Genomic DNA, 19988 nt, shown 5'->3' with positions numbered 1-19988 from the left:
CGATCGATCGATCGATCAGTTATTCTCCTCTTACTCCCCCCTTAATGCCTTTCGTACCCCCTCTGACATCTACGCGCCCCGGAGCTAGCGCATAAATGAATAATGTCCTCTCCCCCCATGCCCATCTCCTCGCTTGGCTCGCGAGTGGCGCGAGGCATTTGGCGGAGCCATGCACGCAAACAAAGAAGCGGACGACAGATCGTCAGTAGCGTCAAACTGCATGCATGGGTCACATCCAGTGCCTCCCCGTCCGGTGGGAACCACCGCTGGCGCTGAGGGTGGTGGCGCAGCTAGCATGCATGCAGCGTGCCCAGGGAGGAGACGTGAGCAGCGGTGAATCGCATTAAAGAATCCATAAAGCCATCATTGCTCCTCCACCTCACCATCGTCATCCATCTGATCTACCTGTGCCTGGCTGTGCGTATCCGTATCCCTCTTTCTCTCTTCCTCCTGCACGCTCTTTATTGGGTTGCAGATAGGCCTCGCTTCCTCCTCTTTGCTCAGTTTATTGCCGAATCTCCTAAGAAATGCTAGCTAGCTAATCGAAGAAAAAGCAAGGGCGCCAGTGTTACATCTTAATGATGGCCTTGTCTAGGTAAGTGTTGAGCTAAGTGCTTCTTATTTGACCTTCTCGGGATTCCAATAACAATGCTGCAGATCCACAAGACAATGAAATGACTATCTTACTTTAATGGGGATTGAGTCCTTGTGTATGTTATCCTTTTTGTTCCCCTTGAGTCAACTGTAAACTGGCTAGCTAGGCCTTTCATAGCTACACAATGCCAAGATTTGAACAGTATTTGAATCCCAGGTGAAAATATAACTTTTTTCTTCCTTTCTTTCTTTCTTATTTAATTTGCTTCAAGTTAAAGCGAAGAAAATAAAAGGAAAGGAAATGTAAGATAACTGGACAGAAAATCAATTGAAGGAATACATGCAAATTATATTGTTCGCTTGGGATACAGAAGAGATCAGTAATGGACCAAGATATTATTAAATCAAGTGGTAGATATATATAATGAAAGACAATTGCGTTCTTTGTAGTTTGACTAGCTAAAGGTGAAATGCCAGGATCGTCGATCGGGATTATCTATCTCACTTTGGTCTTCAGCAAGTCATATGCTCTCCGAATGTTTAATCTGCAACGAAGAAAACGAAAGTAGAACTATAGATACAACAGAAAATGACTGATTATGTATAATGTTTGTATTAGTAATTAAAGAAAGCAAGTGAATTAAAGAACAAGGGACTGCTTAGTATAAAGTATTGTGAATACTCTCGAAAAATAATTTTAAAGACGTTTCAAAAATAGCATGTCTTTCTTTTCATCTTTTTTAGCTTCAAAGAAAACACCTAAAGGCAATTGGATATTTCTCAATTTTGATCGAGAAGACTCGATTACATATAAAATTAATATACAAAATAAGGGAAATGTTTGAGGTGATATTATAGAGGGATCGTTATCCCTTTTCAGAATTACTTCACTCATAAAGATGTCAAATGCCTTGCATCTAATTTCACTTGCTTGAATTTACATACCCTGGAATTATCTTCCTTGAATCGATTGAAAAAGACTAAAACATAAAACCGATACACAGTTCTTGTTCAATAAAATTAAAAACACCGAAATCTTTTGCTGTACTGACTATTTACTTTCAGTATATATTCATACTTAATGTGCCAAACCAGCATATATGATTTCTACGCTACTTAACATTACAATAAAAAACATTTCTTCATGTTCATGCAGGTATAAGATTTCCTTGAATTAATTATATTAAAGCATTTGATTACAGAAGAAAATAGATCGATTCCAAGATTTGTTTTTTCTTCAAAGAAAAAAAAGAGAAAGAGTTCTTTAAGTTTTTTCAAAGACCTATATTTGGAGTTAATATATTTCTGCCTGAAACCCTAGCCTAGAAATATGTGCCAAAGGGGGAAATTAAAGAAGATCCATAAAATACTAAAGCCTTGGCACAAAAAATTAAGTAATGAGTAGAATTGATCAGGAAAAATGAGTACCTGGCAACGTGGATCTGTAGATGTGGCCAACGCCGGAGCGCTCGTGGCCGCCTGCAGCGCTGGGCTTGGAGTACTGCGTGCCGAAGAGGCCGATGGTGGCTGCCGTGGTGGCGTTCATCGCCGCCGCCAGGCCCGCCTCCCTGGCCGCCAGATCTGCGTCGCTTTTTGGATTTCTCAACGTCCATTGATGTTGGCTAACGCAATGGCGAACATCCCTCGCCATCGGATCCTGCCAGAACCCGAAACCCGTGACGTGGTTGTGATGGTTGAGGAAGGCAGCGGAGGGCACGGTGGGAGATTGGCCAGAAGCAGCAGCGGCGGCGGCGGCGGTGGCGGCGGTGGCGGCGGACTGGTACTTGGAGAGCTCGAACTTGGCGCAGGAGAGGTCGATCTGGAGCTGGCGGAGCTGGTGCTGGAGCGTGGTGATGACCTTGACGCAGCCGTAGACGGGGTCGCGGAGGCGCATGTCGGCCTCGTAGGCGAGGGAGTTGACGGCGTCCTCCCGCTGGTACGGGTGCAGCTCGTTCAGCAACTTGGTCACGTTGCTGGCGCCGAACACCCGGTGCACGTGCACGAACTTCTGCGGCTGATCCGGCGGGAAGTACGGCGCGAACACGCACTCCGGCTGACACTTGCGCCGCAGGAACTTGCACGCCGCACACGGCGATGAAACCGAGGTCGTCGACACCGACGACGACAACGCCACCTGCGCCGGCGACGACGACGAAGAAGCCATGATATGATCGATCTCGATCGACAGGGAAACCGAGCAGCCAGCCAGGAAAAGGACAGTTACAAAGAATATTATACATGTATGCTTAAATACCGCCGACGACGGTCAGTTGGCATTAATTAATTTATTAATTAATTAATAAATGTACGTAATTTATGTCCTCATGATTTACCTATAAATTCTATTTTAATCCTTATTTTATCCATCCCTTCTGTACAAAAGTAGAAATTGATTGATTTCTTTAATCTTGATTGGTATAGATTCCATTTATTTGCTTATTGCTGGCATCGAATACCATATTATCGGCTTAAAATCTTTCCTAATTTAATTAGTAGGGTAATTATAAATGTGACTAAACAAAAACAAGTAATTAAAATGCATATCCAAGCCTATTTAGATTTCATTTATGAATCTACGGAGCAGATTTGTATAAGAGGGTAATTAGGATTCAAATCTCGACGAAGCTGAGACAATACTCTCATCAGTCGTGGTCAATTGTAGTTTCTCGATTTACCTCCTCATAGATGATTGTGGGACTGATCTAGTGAGGCCGCTAAGATGACAGATTCCATCTTTATATAGAAGCAAAAGAGAAGCATATTAATTTAGATGAATGATTATCTATCGCAATTTTAAAGTTCGATGTCTGAAATTTTTTGGAGTGTCAGAGTCCCCAAAAAAGCTTGACTACTTCATCTACATTACCTTCAATAATCCAAGCTTAAGGAACTAATAATCCAAGCCACGTTCCCTCAAGGGTGTCTCATAAGAGTATGTGACATATGTGTGTTCCTTAGGTCCCGACCCCTTGAGTAAGCCCCTATCACATATGCTGGCTCACCCTGGAGGGAACTCAGTCCTTGGCATATGAGATAAGGGGCTTAGATTATTAAAGGTCTCAATTTTTGTTGAGATGATTATAATAAAAATCTCACATTAAAAATGTATGAAGAAGATTATAAAAATTTATAAGATAAAAAATATCTTCATTGGTACGAGACCTTTAGAAAAAAATTTAAAAATAAAATTATGAAAACTCATATCCAAAATTTAGCTATAGTAATAGTACAACCTCCTACTATCCTTTTGATGAATGATTGACTTTGTGCTTCGTAAGTTATCAACTTGATGTATAAATATTGTTTAATGAGGTACGTTATCGTTGATATTAGTTACATATGTAGTTATAGACTTATAGTCTCAACCTCTTACTTCAGTAAAAATGTAGAAATACGTCATCACACAAATTCTTTTTTCAAGAAAAAATTCGTATCTTATAGGAAAATTTCAACCTCCTAGCTCGTTACATGTCGTTCAATTTAGTTTTTTATTATTATTTTAAAATGTTAAAAAATTATAATATAAAAGTATTTAAATTGTTAATATAATCTAATTTAGTTATTAATTTATAATTAGATGATAAATTAATATGCCCTCATATATAATCTAACAAATGCACATGCATCTTATATATATATATAAAGATAATCAAATAGAATAAATAACATAACAACAATATCTATGACAATTCAAAATTTAGAATATATATTCTATATTTTCGCGTCTAAAGTTAGGAAGAGAACTCCAAAGATAAATGATAGTTGTTATGGGCGTGATCGGGGCGTAAGGAAGCAGGTTAGGCTAATCGAGTCATAAGAAGCAAGGAAGACAACCATATCCAAGGACATGAGGCCGACAAACCTCAGCCCCTGCCCCTGCCCCTGGTAGATTACCTGGTCAATCCTGGTCAATCCTTATGGAAAAATGTTAAGTTCTCCGACTCCCCCCTTTTTCGGCCCCCTCAACGCCTAGACAAGTCTCACTTCCGTTCGGATCCGTGGCTTCATGATGATCCGAACTCCGCCACGACCAAGGTGCCGGGACACGGGCCTAACTAAAATTTCCCCTCGTCCGGGGTACGAATGCCCCGTCAATTCCGCCTCAGGACCGGGATCCCTCTCGGTATGGCAATAACGCTTTTTGCCGAGCCGAACCCTACTTCGGCTGCTCCGAGCCGAAGCCCCTCTCGGATCGGCATAGAACTCCTCTTCGGTACTTTTACTTCACTCTCCATGTCCTATCAGAAAAGACGTATCCCATCTCTCCACTTCCCAAGGGCCACTCCGTCCTTCATTCGTTATGATTGTGCCCCATACCTTCCCGCACGTCTCTCATGAATGGGAAAGGGACACGTGCCTGATGTGACGCCTCCTTTAATGCAAGTCAGCAAGGGGACATGCTCGCCTGTGGCACCATCCCTCTGGTTGTGTCCCCTTTAACGCACCTCCGTACGCTTTCATAACGGTGAGGGAACCCCTTTCACATCAAGGATGAGACGTAACATTTTCTCCTCCCTTAAAAAGATTAGCATCTTGCTGAAGAAGGTAGGCAAGAAAAGCCCCAAAAATCCTTTTTTCCATCGCCCACTTTTTCTTTCGGCAACCGCTAACTTAAGCATCGGAGTGGTCGCGCCAGGGAACCATCCCCTGGCCCTCCGTCTCACGAGCTTCTCTCTTGCAGGGTATCTCCTCCGAGTCCCCTTCATCAGCTCCAGCGAGGTACGGTAGAGGGAGTTAGCCGCTCTATCCGAAAGCATATTTCAACAGGAACAATAGTAAATATAAAAAAGATAAACTAAACTATTGAAAAGAGAATATAAAGTATATTCATAATGAAATGAATTGTTACTAAAACAAAACGTAGCACTGAATAATAGACCTATTATTTATTTAATCATCTACTTAGAATGTCATAGTTGTTCCTTTTTTTTTTGGATAAGTAAAAAAAATTATATATCATAAGTCCAAAAGTACACAATAATTAGGTGTTAGAAGTGATTCATGTTTGGTAAAATATCAAATCTGAATACACTTCTAATGTTCTGTATATATGAATTTGCACACTCTTATAAACTGGCTCTCATACAAAACTGACTATTACATGTCCTCGGTACAAGATAGATCAAAGAAGATAAAACATTATGTAGTTAAAATGTTTGCATTGCATCCAACTTTATTACATCAAGATCACAAGGTATGTAATCTCCATTTGATATATAGTCTACTTGTAATATCTCCATTTGATATACGTCTACTTATTGTAATCTCCATTTGTGTGTAATCCACATAGAATGTCATAGTTGTTTTGTAGCATGCGGTACATGTGCTTACTTTAAACTTTCATGAGGCAGGAGATCCATTATCATCTTTTCTTTTTGACATTTGTATAGAGATCTTTGAAAGATAGCCACAAAGATATACCATAAGAGCAAAATTCAACTATTATCTTTGATGTGGTCATCTCAGACTAATCCATTTCTTCTATTGATCTTCTTCTATTTAATCGAAGTGATATGTAGCTTATTGGTATCTTGATAGACTTTTTGCTAGATTTTAATTAGTACAATGGCAGGACTTCAAGTTAATAGGTTGAAGTCAAATATCTTCTGGGTTGGAGTTGCGAACTCGCCACATCACCAACTACTTACCATCACAAATGTTCAAGAGAGGGGCATGCTTTTTAGATATCTAGGGATTCCACTGGTTGCACAATGTTTTCGACTCTTTAACTATAATACACTACTATATTCCCTAGGTCAGCGGATCAATGCTAATTTTGTCTTACGCTAATAAGACACAACTGAATTGAATTGTAACTGATGGTTCCAAACCATGAACCAAATCGTCTTGGACAATTAAGGTTAAGGATCCACATTTTCGGAATTGTTGAACCATCAATTTCGAATAGTGATCGGGTTTAAATTGACATGAACCATTTATACAATTTTATTTGATTGATAATTCCCATATTTTATGATTTGCAAATAAAAATAATAATAAATAGATCAAATTATGTTTGAATATACGAAATATTTAATTAATTATATTAATTAATTTAAATGCGTATGTAAAATAATGACACAAATTAAAATAGTATAAATTATATTTTAATATTTGATGTAATTAATATGTTAATTTATCTTTAAGATTTTTAATATTATTTAATTCAGTGAATACTTAATTAAATAAGTTATTTGATATAGTCCAGTATAACTTAATTCCCACCTGTATCTCCATGTAATTGAGTATTTAAATCTGCGATGATAATGCGAATCTGAACACTAAACTAATTAAATTTATCAGATGTTATTATACATTTTGCTCGCCGCGCGTGGAAATGTTAAGTTTGAACAGCTCAATTGAGGCCTGCTCCCAAATTCCAGATAATTGTGTAAACTACAAGATGATTCATCTTTTGACATAACGAGGAAACAAAATTAAGCCAATTAAATTCAAGATCAAATGCTAGCGAAAATCTTTCTTCTGAACATCTAAATTGGAGATATCTAGCCACCTAACACAAACAAGTACAAAGCTTGAGCGAGAAGAGTGATCAACATCAAGCTCAACACACACAAAAAAAGGTTTAGTCTAGAATCTAAAGTGATTTCCCGGTGTCAGAAACCATCGGATACTAAGGTTTAGTCTAGAATCTAAAGTGATTTCCCGGTGTCAGAAACCATCATATCGGATACTGCACGTTGTCTCATGCTCTAGCCCTTATTGTTGCTGCAGCTTGGGCATTTGTACAGCTTGATGTGCTCAGCACGAGCAGGTGTGATCTCGACACACTTCCCATGAAACCACCGTTCACAAATGTCGCAGCATATCCAGAACCCGTCGTTACAATAATTTTCACCGCATGCACCACATAAAGTGTTATCATGACCCTCCCTGATATCGTCTTCATCGTCTTTGCAAGGAGGCATAGATTGTAGTGACTTGCGAACCTCTGCTACACTGGACCTCTGAGAAATATAACGCCAATAGATGGTTGAAATTGGTAACGGCAAGAAATAAAATACAGACAGAACATGGGAGGATTATTCCACCTTAGATCTTGAATTTTTCTTATTGCTGCTACTAGGGGTTTTCTCCTTTACCTGCTTCTTGGCGCACCCTGTTACAACTTCAAATATAGTAGGGAGATCGTTGATCATGTTGAAAAGTCGGTTTCTGCAGTGTCAAATTGCCGCATGGTAAACCAAGCTAAGTCAGGTAAAATATTTGTTTGAAAAGTGTACCTTGGAATAGTACACACTGTGCATTAGTATTCATAACCTCTTTCATTTTACGTGAAACACACAATAGAGATATGTTTGATAAAACAAATTTCTGGAAGCAGCAACAATTTCAATGTAGAGTGGCCAGACTGTGAATGGATCTGGATCTCAACCAAATCCAAGTCTCTTCACCAACACTATGGTAGTCCCTGTGTTGCTTGAAGATTGAGTTTCTAGCTAACATAACATGTCCAGATTAACCACTGATTATTCTTCCAACCATCATGCGCTGGCATTGAGTTAAGGCTAATTTTGACAAGAATGAGATTTGTAACCATGTCAACACAACCCATATCTCATTTGTTATGGCATGTGAATAGAACATATCGTTTTGCTTGGTCATTCCAGAAAAATACTGTCACATTAAAAATTAATCTGCAGGCTCACATTTGCTGAATACCAAGTGGCAAATGGGATCGAATCCTTAATCCAGATAAATTAAGAAGTTCGAAGGACAACCTGATTAGGTAGCTACAAGCAATGGTATATGACTACCAGTAAGTAGTAAATATTCACACAATTGAAACAAGCCATGACTCATATTATAAATATTTACCAGTAAGTTCATGACAACTATGCCTTCAACCTGATACAAACTATTGCAGCCAGCAACCGTACCAGCACAAACACATTATAAAGCAACAAAAACAAGCAAAATGCATAAAAATTTAAGAAATGTCATTCTCCAAGAATGCATAAAGAGAGATCATCATTTGAGGAGCATCAATAAAATGATCAGAAGCATAACTGAAGCCATTATTCACTTATCATCTATAAAAAGACAAATATATATCAGAAATCCTTTGATGATCAGAATAGATAAAGAATAACATAGATTGCTCTCAAGAGAAATGAAGAAGAATCCAAGCATCTAGTGACATTCAGTTACCTTGACTCTTTGTCAAAGCCAAAACGTGAACTAAAAAAAAAGGCAACAGCAAGTAACCACGAATCACTGTGGATTGCTATTATAGCCAGCCAATCTTTTTCATCCATTGAATCCCGAGCAAAGTTGATTCCAAGGGCTGGTTCAGGGAGTTGTGGCGGCACGTTTTCAACTGGCAAGTTTACTTCCCATGTCTCATTAGGAAATCCAAAAAGACACAAGTTCTCTTTTTCTGCAAAATTTTCCACATTATAAGAAATGCCATTTAACAATCTCTATGGTATTCATACTTTTGTCAACCTAATGAATAACTAGCACCACACAGTAGTATCTTATATAGACTGATAAATGATCAAGCTGTCAAACAAAGTGTCTGGTAACACAAAGCTAGTATCTGCTTAGTGCTTGCAGATCCATAGAGATAGTTTTCAAATCCTTATTTGGCTATGTTGAGTTCCTTAGGGAAATTAAACATGAAAGCACGGCGGAAAAAGAAACCCATCAAAGATTCATGTGAATTCAATTAATCGTTTGTTAAGAATTTACCTCTTGGTCTGCAAAACCTTTGCGAATCTGAAGAGTCAAGTCAATCTAAGCACCTTCAATGCATTTGCACCTCTATGGTATCCACATGAAACACAGCCGCAACCCGTCTCACGAGCACAATTAGAGTATCACCTCTAACTCACGTCATATTGCTAGCTACTATATATAAAGTTGAGACAATATATTAATATTGTCCTTGTATATTAATACTTAACTAGGAATAATTAAGAATAATATTTTATATATCTAGTCTCTCACAATCAATTCAAATAATTGATATATATTAATACTTGACTAGGAATAATTAAGAGCAATGTTTTAGATATCTAGTCTCTCACAATCAATTCAAATAATTAATGTTCTATAGAATAGAATAGAACCTACCACTCTAGGAAATTATTATATTTATAAATTTACACAAATATAATATAATAAACACAAATATGATACAAACATCATATTGACTTTTATTAAAATATGATACAAAAATTTCAAATTAATAATCTCATGATTGACTCTTAAAGCTTTACACTAACAGGCTACCCTCGTGATGTTCTTTGGAAGGATGACGTACAGGCAGAAGCATACATCTACAAGCGTTAAAACACCAAAACTATTTTACATCAGATAAGGAGGATATTGAACAAAAGGTTTCTCAGACACTTGCGTAACGTTGAACCAGAAAGAGATATATCAAATTACTTGGGTGAAATAGTCAAGAACAAAATCAACAAGACAATAAAAAAATAATGGGTAACAAAGCTGCATTCTCCAAAGGCTTCAACATCTGAAATAAGATGTTCGTCTCGTGAAATCCGATACTAAAATGAACATTTGGTTTCCAGATTAAACCAAGAAAGTAAGCACCGAAGATTTCTAGCAAGGAAGAAAGGCCTTCGAAGCATCAAGAACTACAGAAATATGACATCTATGAAACCGAAAGACTAACAAGCTAAAATTTAATCTTACCAGGATCACACTGATGGTAGAATTTCTGGAACTCTGTACCGCACCAACCAGGAGAACCAAAAGGCGATTAGAAAGCACCACACAGAAAGGAAAACATAAATAGGCTTAATGGCCGGAGACAGTCAGAGGAATGAGACCAGTAGTGAGAGCCTTGATCATGCCGGCGCGGCGGCCGCTGTAGTCTCGAAAAACATCTTCGGGCGAGAAAGAGACGCCAGTCGCTCCGCCCCCATCCATCTTGGAATTACTTGCAGGCGGTAGTAGGACCGGAGCAACGATTCCGCCGCAAGAACGGAAGGGATAGGAAAGGTTCGGGTTAGGGGTATCCCTTTTTGAAGGATTAGGGTTCTGGGCGGAGTTGGAGCGGATGAACTCGGTGGCTCTGCTATGCGCAAAAGGGGAGGAGAGGAGGAGGAGGAGGAGGGTTTCGAGGGGAGGAAGGGAAAGGAGGCGAAAGGAGAGGGCGAGTGGCGTTGGGATTGGAACTTGGAATGGATGATGAGATGCCTGAGGAGATAGCTAATGAATTGACTGGGCGACGGGGACTGAACGGGCGACGGCGGCGGGGGCGGGCGGGCGGGCGGTAAGCAATTATTGTTATTGTTAAGCGATTTTTTTCAAAAACAGTAAAGGGGGTCTCTTATATTTTTTTTACTTATAATTAAAAATTAAATGAATATTAGACAAAAGTAAATTCTTGATAAATCAAAATTGACAGATCGTTAGGTATTCATAAAATCTTGATATATCATGATTAATTAGATGTTAGATAAATTTTTTTTGATAAATTAAAATTGATCTAATGCCAATCAAAGAAGTTCTGATATGTTAACAAAGCGATAATTCAATTTTTATAATATTAAAATAGAGGTAGTAATTGAGTGCTAGAGACTAGCATTCAATTGATAATTTCAAAATCTTGAGTTTGAGATTTGAGAGGATTAAAGGGTTTACAATGTATCAATTGACCGTTGAGTATGAGCAACTGACTGATAATATTATTGTAGTGAATAAAAAGTTTTGAACTCTATTGATATAACAATCGCTAATAGAGTATAACAAGGTTAATACTAAGTTAAAAGAGTCATTTTATAGGTATAATGTTTGAATTTGTAAAAATAATCGATTGATAATGATAAATAGTTGACTATTAAATAGTTTTTAGTTACAATAGCAATCTTATAAAAGAAGATTTTGTGAAAGATTTCAAACGTTGATTCTTATACTTCTTAAAGGAAAAGTATTGATGCATTATAGACATTCAATGAAGCAATCCAAATCAACCAAAAGTATACAAAGTAGATCTTTTATGTAAATAGTTTATTTATAGTATATTTAGTTTTCATCTTTACTTTGTATTTGATTATTGTTATTTGTAAGAATAAGTATCGATGGGGTATTCGAGAAAGAAAAATAATAATGGTGACATGTTAGGACACTAAGCTATGGTGTAGAAATCGAGAGTTTCGAACCATATAAAAATTAAAATTGCAATGCTTCCTCTAGTTTATGTTTTTTGCTACGCATTAATATCTTGTAAAGCGAGCACACGATGGAAGAATGACATAACGAAACGAATCACTATTCGTCCCATCATCTAGTGATGTTGCTGGTCCCAATAATCTACAAGCATGTCAAAAAATAAAAAAATATAAAAAATATTAAAATTTTAAATTTAAATTATATTTATTAAAATTTTAAATTTAAATTACGATTTAGACTGATTAAATCTATTAATACATTAAAATTTTTTATTTTAATTTTAAATTAATTTTTTTTCTCAATCTATGAACTAACTAAGTTTATCACCGTTGGTCTGAATAGATTCATCTCAATTAGTTTTAAAATAAATTAATAAAATTTTAATTTAATTCATTTAAATTATTCGACGGCACAGATGGATCCGATCCACTGTCTCTGATTTCTTTCCCCAAGCTCCTCGCTCTCCCTTCTCTTCTCCTCGCTCTCCATCCGACCATCCAGAGTAAAAGGAAGCGAATAGAAATCAATGCATTTAATGAACAGGTGCAAGCCACTGCGGGACCCGTAACCGCCCCGCTTATTCCCTTCACCACCCTTCTCCTTCTCGAATCCACGCCACCGCCCACGCCCCGCCGCCGCCCCCCCTCCCGCCGTCAGTTTCGAGGTTGCGTGATCCGGCCCTAAGCTTACCTCTTTTCGTATCTCTTTATTTTTCTTTGCGATTTTCTTGTCTTGATCGATCGAGATTTGCGAAACTGTGTCCTTCAATTCCATTGGTGTTAAGCGTGCGTGCGATGGAAGATCTCCTTCGCACGGAGTTCGTGTCAGGTATTTTTTGTCGTTGGATAAGTCTAGGGTAGCGGTCTTCATTTCGATGTCACGGTTGTCGTTGTCTTGATAGTAATTTTCTTCATTTCTCGCTTGAATTCAAAAAGTTGTCACTCTTTTTTGGCAGTAGAGCTCATCGTCCTATCGGTGTAGACAATGTTTACTTTACTGAGGATTTGGTTTAGTTCATTTTGTTTAATTTTCTTAATTAAATCTGGGAATCATTTTATGGTTGTTGTTTTCCGTTGCTTGTTATGACAAATAGCTCCTGAGGTTCGATGCCAAGTCATAACTGATATGCTTTCTTTCCTTCTCTTTTTCTACCTGATTACAGGAGGTCAGCTTAGTTTCAGACATTTGTCTAAAAGTTGCTTAATATTTGGTAATGGCAAATGCTGAAGTAACTAACGTTCTAGAAAGTGCCGGTGAAGATATGCCTTTGTTCTCGGATATTTCTGGTTATAATCAGGTCGAGGAGATTTCACCTGATTTGTTGAAAAATACTCCATCAAACATTGCCAAATTGGAGGATGCAATTGAACAGTGCAAGGGCCACCAGAAGTATCTTGCACGCACGAAGAGCCCTTCTGATGGGGATGATGTCCGTTGGTACTTCTGCAAAGTGCCTCTTGTAGAAAAGGGTTAGTTACTGTATTCCATTTTCCATGAAACTTAGTTCACCAAAAATTTATCAGGATTTTGGCTTTTATGCACATACACATTTGAACTATTTATTTATTTATTAATTTGAAGAAAGGTGCAGCAGATGCCTACCCTATATATAAATGAAGAAATATCGACAGATAAATGCAAAGTAGTTGCATAAATATCACTATGTATAGCTGTTTATCCACTCTTTATGTTTAAATATACAAAGGATTTGAAATGTTTACCATTGTTTACCTTTTGAGGCTTTGCGTTCAATCTCAAATTATTTCAATGTTTCAGTAGAAACAAAGAGTGTGCATACTTTGATTACTGCTGAAGTAGCTCACTTGCAAAATAGTTCACTCAGAAGAAGAAAACAGAGAACTGTGTTAAGATCTTCAAATAGAAGTTATACAGAAAGGATCAATTCAAACAGTCCAGCAGAGTGTGATTCTATTTTTAATGACAATCATTTTTTGTCATATAATTTTTTTAGGTTATGCTAATTTTAGCATAAAGTAATAATTTAATGTGCTATGATGCCATCGCATATGGATAACATTGCATGTCATGTGTACTCTTCTTATGGATATGTTATGTTTGTTTTACAGAGCTTGCCGCTTCAGTTCCTAGAACAGAAATTGTTGGCAAAAGTGATTATTTCCGATTCAGTATGAGAGATTCTCTTGCACTAGAGGCTTCTTTCTTGCAGGTCTTTACTAGGACCACAACCTGTTTAATTTCCCTACAGCTTCATACTCAAATGACAAGTCTATCAGGGGGATGTGGTTTTCTTTGTGCAAACAAATACTCTAAATTTTAGATACTTACAAAACAAATACTTTTATCATGGACCAAGAAGTTATTAAGGTAACAGTCGGGATATATGGCATATATATTTTTCACACTTCTTAAAGGATGCAGGAGGATTTTCACTTCATTTGCTGTTGATTGTATTAAACATTTCACCAATCTTTGTTCACTACAAACTGCTGAAATTATAGACTCTCATAGGCAGGATTGACAAAGGAGATGATAAGACAGCTGGTCTTCTGCATGATGATAGGATAGACCCATGTTAACAAGTTTGATTGGTAGACAAACAACTGTTTTATTTTATTTTATTATTTAAATATGTATAATTCAATGTGTCAGAGCTTGTGCCAAATTTAGGCGATGCTTCATACTTGCTTATTGAATCTTTTGTTAAGCAGGCAGCATATGATGTCCATATTGAGTACATTTTGTTTCTAAATTGCTCTTAGCTTTAGAATCTAGTATTCCATATCAAATTCTGATAAAAAAGTTAAAAAAGTTTATTATTACAAATTCTGAAACAGTATCATCTTGTACTCATGAATTGCAAACTTTCTTTTGTTTCTAAAACAAGTGTTGCTATTTTACATAAAATTCTATCATTGAAATGTTTGCAAAAAAAAAAAAAAATGAGACAGAGGGAGGAAGAACTACTTGCACATTGGTGGAAGGAATATGCAGAATGTAGTGAGGGTCCGAGTGGACTTCAGGCGGCTGGTAGCTCAACTTCTTGCTATCAATATGATGAACTGTATGCTTTAGAGGAAGAGAGAGTAGGTGTCCCTGTAAAAGGTGGTCTTTATGAGGTACTTCCTATACTTGTTTTACAATCTGGTATTCCTTTGGACATTGCTTTTCATCTTAACTGGTCAGTTAATCTCTAATTAATATGTTGTATGAGTGTTAATTCTAAGTGGGTATATCATTTTGTTTACGATATTTTCTATATTTTGTGCTTTACCTTCCAACAACAACAACAAGCCATGTACCCACTTATTTAGATGTCAGCTATATCTTTAAATATGTTGAGTGAAATTTTCTTGCTCTCTTTTTACCACTTACTCCAAGGCTAATTAATTCAAATTTTCTATATATTAAGTTAATCAATTGTCTTTTAACATGTCTATAACATTTTAATCCATTTTCTCTTTCTTTTCCCTTTATATATTATACAAAGTTTCTTGCAAATGGTAGCATTTCTTCTTTATTTATAGTAATTCTAGATGCCCATCTCAATATTTGTGTATCTATTAAGCAAATAAACTGCATAATTAATGATGTCAACCTAAATCTCCTTTAGAATATTCTTGGTTTTTAACATGCTTTGAACTAGATCAAGGATGGTTTGATTTATTTTTTTTGTGACTTTGTTTTGTTTTGTTGAGAAGAGTATGGTGCTGCCAAGGCCTTCTTATGCCATCAAATTTGAAAATTCTTCAAACTCCATGAATATGAGATCGTCTCCATGGTATGATCTTATGGCCTCGATGGCGTATTCACTTTAGTTCTCAACACATGCCTTGAAACCTTTACATACATGAAAGGTATTCAACTTCTCCATTAATAAGTACACCTATATTTTATTGCTAAAATCATGTACAAACATTAGAAGACAACCTCCAAATGATGTTAGAGTGATTAGCCTATAAATATAATGTTGGTGTGAATTCATTGAAGAAACATTTGCTCATTTGAGAGACTCTTTTGAAAGAATTTCCTTTGATTTTTAGCAAAAACACACTCCACACAAATGTTATCAATATGAGGCAACTCCTTGATAAATGCTTCAAAGCATCAAACCTTTATATGCTCAAATATTAAGTACCAAAGTGTTATCATCCACGCACTATTTAAACATCTGACAATAACATGATTAACGTTCAACATAAACATGCACTTTTTGGTGATAGGTACTTGTGCAATCATTTTTTTTTAAAGACAAACCTTTATCTTTTATTTGCATATTATATTCTCTCTCTTAGACTTGGTTAAGACTAAGGATGTGTATCTTTAAATTGGGGATGTAACAAATGTTAGAGATAAATTATTAGCTTCCATCTCTAAGTGGAATGAAAACCTTACCACCCTTGTGCTTTGGAAGAATCTCCAAATGAAACATGTTTGTTCGCTAACTCATTGAGCTCCATATATATTTCCTTGTATCTACACATGATTATCCGCATTGGATGTAAGGTACTATGACATTTAGTTGGGTTTTTTCCTATAGTGAAAGAGCGTCATCTCTCTTCTTCCATTTTTTTTGGTTAAGTGGGCTTTCTCTTACACTTTTCTTTTGTTACAATTAAAACATTAAACTTTTCTTTTGTCATAGCTTTGACTTCTATCTCTTTGACCTCTTCCTATGATGTCTTCGTTCCTTTCTTCATTGGTCTTGTAACCACCATGTCCTTAACCATGATAAAAATTTCCATAATTGACTCTTATGTGATCATGATTGCGATTGTGACCTCCTTGACTACTTTTTCCTTTTGATTCTTCTTTCTTTTCATTGATGGCAAACTTGCTTTGTAGAACCCCAATGGTCCTCACTCTTTTGGATTCTATTCTCATGGGCTCGAAAAAAATCCATAAGTTTATCTGATAGGCTCCTGCAAGAGTATAGGTATCGTCAAGTAATAAAAGATATCAAACCACAGAGACCGTGTAATTTAATACTAGACTAACACAAAAAGAGTTGCGAACGTATGGTTTGGTGTTGGGGAGAGAGAGAGAGGGAGAACTCAAGTACTTAAACCTCGATCGAAAATGAATCAACTAGATGGCAAGATTGAGAAACGATTCTAGGATTTTGGATTCCTCGAGACTATGGTTGATTGATCATGAATGTCTTACCATTCCTTAATGATTATATCAATACAGGGATTCTAACCAAGCTACCCAATTAGACCTCGTCAGGCTTCATTGGAATTCAATCATTATCCTCTAATGTTATGATCACTAGTTGGAGATGATACCTGATAGTTCGGTTAACGTTTACCCCCTGTCACGAGGCGGCCCGGTCATACGTATCCGATATCGTATCCTCTATCACCGAGTACCCAATTAAGGACCTCTTCCTAGTAATCAATAACCGTTAGTTATCCCTCATGAGAATTCGTTATAATTTAAGGATCTCCTCGGAAAGTCCGGTTAAGGTTTACCTCTTGTCACAAGACACTCCGGTCATACGATCCTAAGATTTTCTATAAATCATAATTTACTCCCATCCACATGAAATTAAACCTTCACAAACATATCACCAAATACACACAAAGCATAATTCATATAGCAAAGTATAATCATATCATAGAAGATGGCAAATAGCAAATCCATTGAATACAATCATCCATTACAGTTCAATTCCTTCTACATCCTAGAATTTAGAGGATCTACTCCATGACGGAGGGAATACAACGCAAGGAAGAAGAAAAGAAGTTCATCTTGTTCCTAAATCCAAAAGAGAAAAAGGGAAAAGACTTATCAATGCGCGCGAATCTTCCTTGAATTGCAATCTCCTCGTCGGCGGTGGATGGAAACGGCGGAGTAGCCCTGGAGGGATGGATGGAATGTCGAATTCCGCTCCGAAACATGGCTGCGGCGTCCTCGATTCACCTTTAACGGCCCCCCCTTCGAGGGTTTCGAAAAGATGTTTATATAGGCCCCTTGTGCGACACGGCCGTGCCTCATAGCACGGCCCAGAAACTCGACCCACGTTCTCCGCTGGCACGGCGGTGCCTGATAGGCACAACCCCAAACACGTCTGGTACTGGAAGGAGGGCACGACCGTGCCTTCTAGGCACGGCCCCGAACTGACTCTGCTTTGGAAAATGGCACGGTCGTGTCTTGTAGACATGGCCTCAGACTGCTGCCACATTGGGAGAATAGCACGGTCGTGTCTTGTAGGCACGACCCACTCTTGGATTCCTTCTGTTTTGGGGGCATGGCCGTGCCTTGTAGGCACGGCTTGTGGTCTGCTTACTTCTGAGTTGAGGGCACGGCCTGGAATTAGACTCGACCATGGTTCAGAACCGCCGGTTCGACGGTTCATGGCAGGTCGACCCTTAACCTTAACCGCCCAAGACGGTTACGGTTCACGGTTCGGAACTGCCGGTTCACGGTTCGCGACGGTTCGAGATTATTATATTAAAAAATTTAAAATTTATATAAAAGAAATATTGAAAAAAAGAGAGAAAAGTCGATGTAGTTTAGTGGTGCATATTCCAAGACCGGTTAGAATTGCATTCGTTCCCCATCAACGACGTCTTAAAATGGAGTTGAATTAAATAAATATAAATATAGTATATATATAATTATATTAATTTTATAAACAAAAGGCGTTGTAGAACAGTGGTGAGTATATGCGCTTGTGTCCTGGGATGTCCTGGTTCGATCCCAACAACGATGTGTTAAATTATAATTTAATTAAATAAAAATGAATATATTTTATATACAAATGTATTGAACAGACATTAAATCATAACCATTGATAAAAAAACGATCAAATGATTTTAACCGTTGAAAAAAAAATCAAAAAATCCAAAAAAACCCAAATCGACGGTTGCTGTTGGAACCGGCGGTTCAACCCGCTGGTTAACCGGCGGGCCGTCGGTTTCAGACCCCTTGAACCGTAACCAGCCCGGCATCCTGCCGTGCCGGGGCCGGTTCGGCTCGGCTAACCGGGTCAACGGGCCACCCGGGCCGGGTCCGGGCTGGACCCGGCCCGTGGTCGGGTCTACCTGGAATAGCTACTGTTCTGTATGGAAGACACGGCTGCTGCTGAGGACTTTGCAGGACACATGACTTGGCTCGGGTGATGAAGCACGGTCGTGCCTTGAGGCACGGCCCAGTCTTGAGCTTTTGTTGTTTTTTCTTTGTCTAGCCTTATTTCATACCGGTTTCCATCCTGCAAATGCAAAAGTACGAGAGCAGACCTCCGAACTAGAAAATAGAGGAAATATACCTAATGCACAAATAAAGGGTGCGATAAACACAGAGTATCATCATGAAATGCATAAAGATGTGCAATAAACATAATAGAAATATGTATATACCCTACGCACATCATTATCCAACTTCATATCCTTTACATCTTTAAAAATTTCTATTGTTGCAACAACATAGTCGACTTTAGGATCCAAAGAAGATCTTTTCCACCATCTATCTTCAAGTTCCTCCTCACAGTATCTCCTTAATTGGTTTATAACACCAAGATCCTTGTGTTATAGTCCAACACATGCTTGAGCTCATCTATCTTCACATCTAATTTTTCTTTCAAAGGATGGAGGAGAACCCTCTTCACCTTCTTGTCTCTTTTATATGAATTTTGGAAAATATCTTCATCTAGGCCTCAATAGATGAAGAAAAAGTCTTCTTTTTCTTAGTAGAGGAATCACTGTCCTTTCTTTGTAGTGAGATTTTGCTCATCTTGAAACATCTTCTATCCTCTCAAATGCATTGACATTCAAGAAAGCCTTCATTTGGATGCCCCAATTTTCCTTGTTGTTGGCGAGATGAGGAATGGAAAAATATGCTCATGGCCATCATTTATGATAATATTCAATTAAAGAGTAGTGGACACCTCACAAATAAGTTAGAGGAAGCATACAATTACTTTAATATTTCTTCAATGCACTCTTCTAAATCATGGCTACTTCTGACATCTATTTATAGAGTAACATCTATAAGGATTACATTCATCACTTGACTCCTTAGAGATCATTGCTACCCCGAGTGGTTTGATCATAGTTTTAATGTTTGAGCAAATGGGGTTAAGTTATGCTTTGCGATGTTATGTGATATGTGTGTCTAAATGTATAGTAAATTAAGAGAATACACAAACCACTTGATGATTTAGGGTCTGTTGTAGTATGTAGAAGGGTAGTATGAGATACCTAAGGGGCCGGAAGGATGCAAAGTATTTGAAATAGTTGTACTTG

At 37.6% G+C, this 19988-nt stretch overlaps 3 protein-coding genes across 6 annotated transcripts in view; 1 reads left to right on the top strand and 2 right to left on the bottom strand.

The window, feature by feature from the left end:
- Positions 1 to 2005: 2005 nt before the first annotated feature.
- On the bottom strand, positions 2006 to 2758 carry LOC141820147 (uncharacterized). Its single transcript, XM_074707419.1, has one exon. It carries the CDS (start codon positions 2756 to 2758, stop codon positions 2006 to 2008), a length of 753 nt encoding a protein of 250 aa, XP_074563520.1.
- A 4549-nt stretch (positions 2759 to 7307) lies between these two features.
- Positions 7308 to 10768, bottom strand: LOC141820174 (PHD finger protein ALFIN-LIKE 8-like). 2 transcript variants are annotated; one of them, XM_074707448.1, is made up of 5 exons: positions 10416 to 10768; positions 10279 to 10311; positions 8767 to 8995; positions 7647 to 7770; positions 7308 to 7562 (listed from the first exon to the last, which is right to left on the bottom strand). In XM_074707448.1, the coding sequence occupies exons 1-5, from the start codon at positions 10513 to 10515 to the stop codon at positions 7308 to 7310; spliced, it is 741 nt and encodes a 246-aa protein (XP_074563549.1). In that variant the 5' UTR covers positions 10516 to 10768. The 2 variants fall into 2 exon arrangements, with proteins under 2 accessions (XP_074563549.1, XP_074563550.1); XM_074707449.1 differs by having other exon boundaries at positions 8773 to 8995.
- A 2162-nt stretch (positions 10769 to 12930) lies between these two features.
- Positions 12931 to 19988, top strand: part of LOC141820183 (phospholipase SGR2-like) — a 32415-nt gene continuing 25357 nt past the window's right edge. For all 3 annotated transcript variants that reach the window (XM_074707458.1, XM_074707459.1, XM_074707460.1), the window contains exons 1-3: positions 12931 to 13229; positions 13848 to 13948; positions 14691 to 14858. In XM_074707458.1, the coding sequence (XP_074563559.1) occupies positions 12974 to 13229; positions 13848 to 13948; positions 14691 to 14858 (525 nt within the window). In that variant the 5' untranslated portion in view covers positions 12931 to 12973. The remainder of the gene's footprint in view (positions 13230 to 13847; positions 13949 to 14690; positions 14859 to 19988) is intronic.

This window comes from Curcuma longa, unplaced genomic scaffold (genome assembly GCF_044706935.1).
Source record: "Curcuma longa cultivar G26 ecotype Majalengka, Jawa Barat unplaced genomic scaffold, ITB_CL_G26_1.1 utg2798_np1212_758248_RagTag, whole genome shotgun sequence".
Taxonomy (NCBI): domain Eukaryota; kingdom Viridiplantae; phylum Streptophyta; class Magnoliopsida; order Zingiberales; family Zingiberaceae; genus Curcuma; species Curcuma longa.
This window is presented reverse-complemented; position numbering and strand designations above follow the sequence as displayed.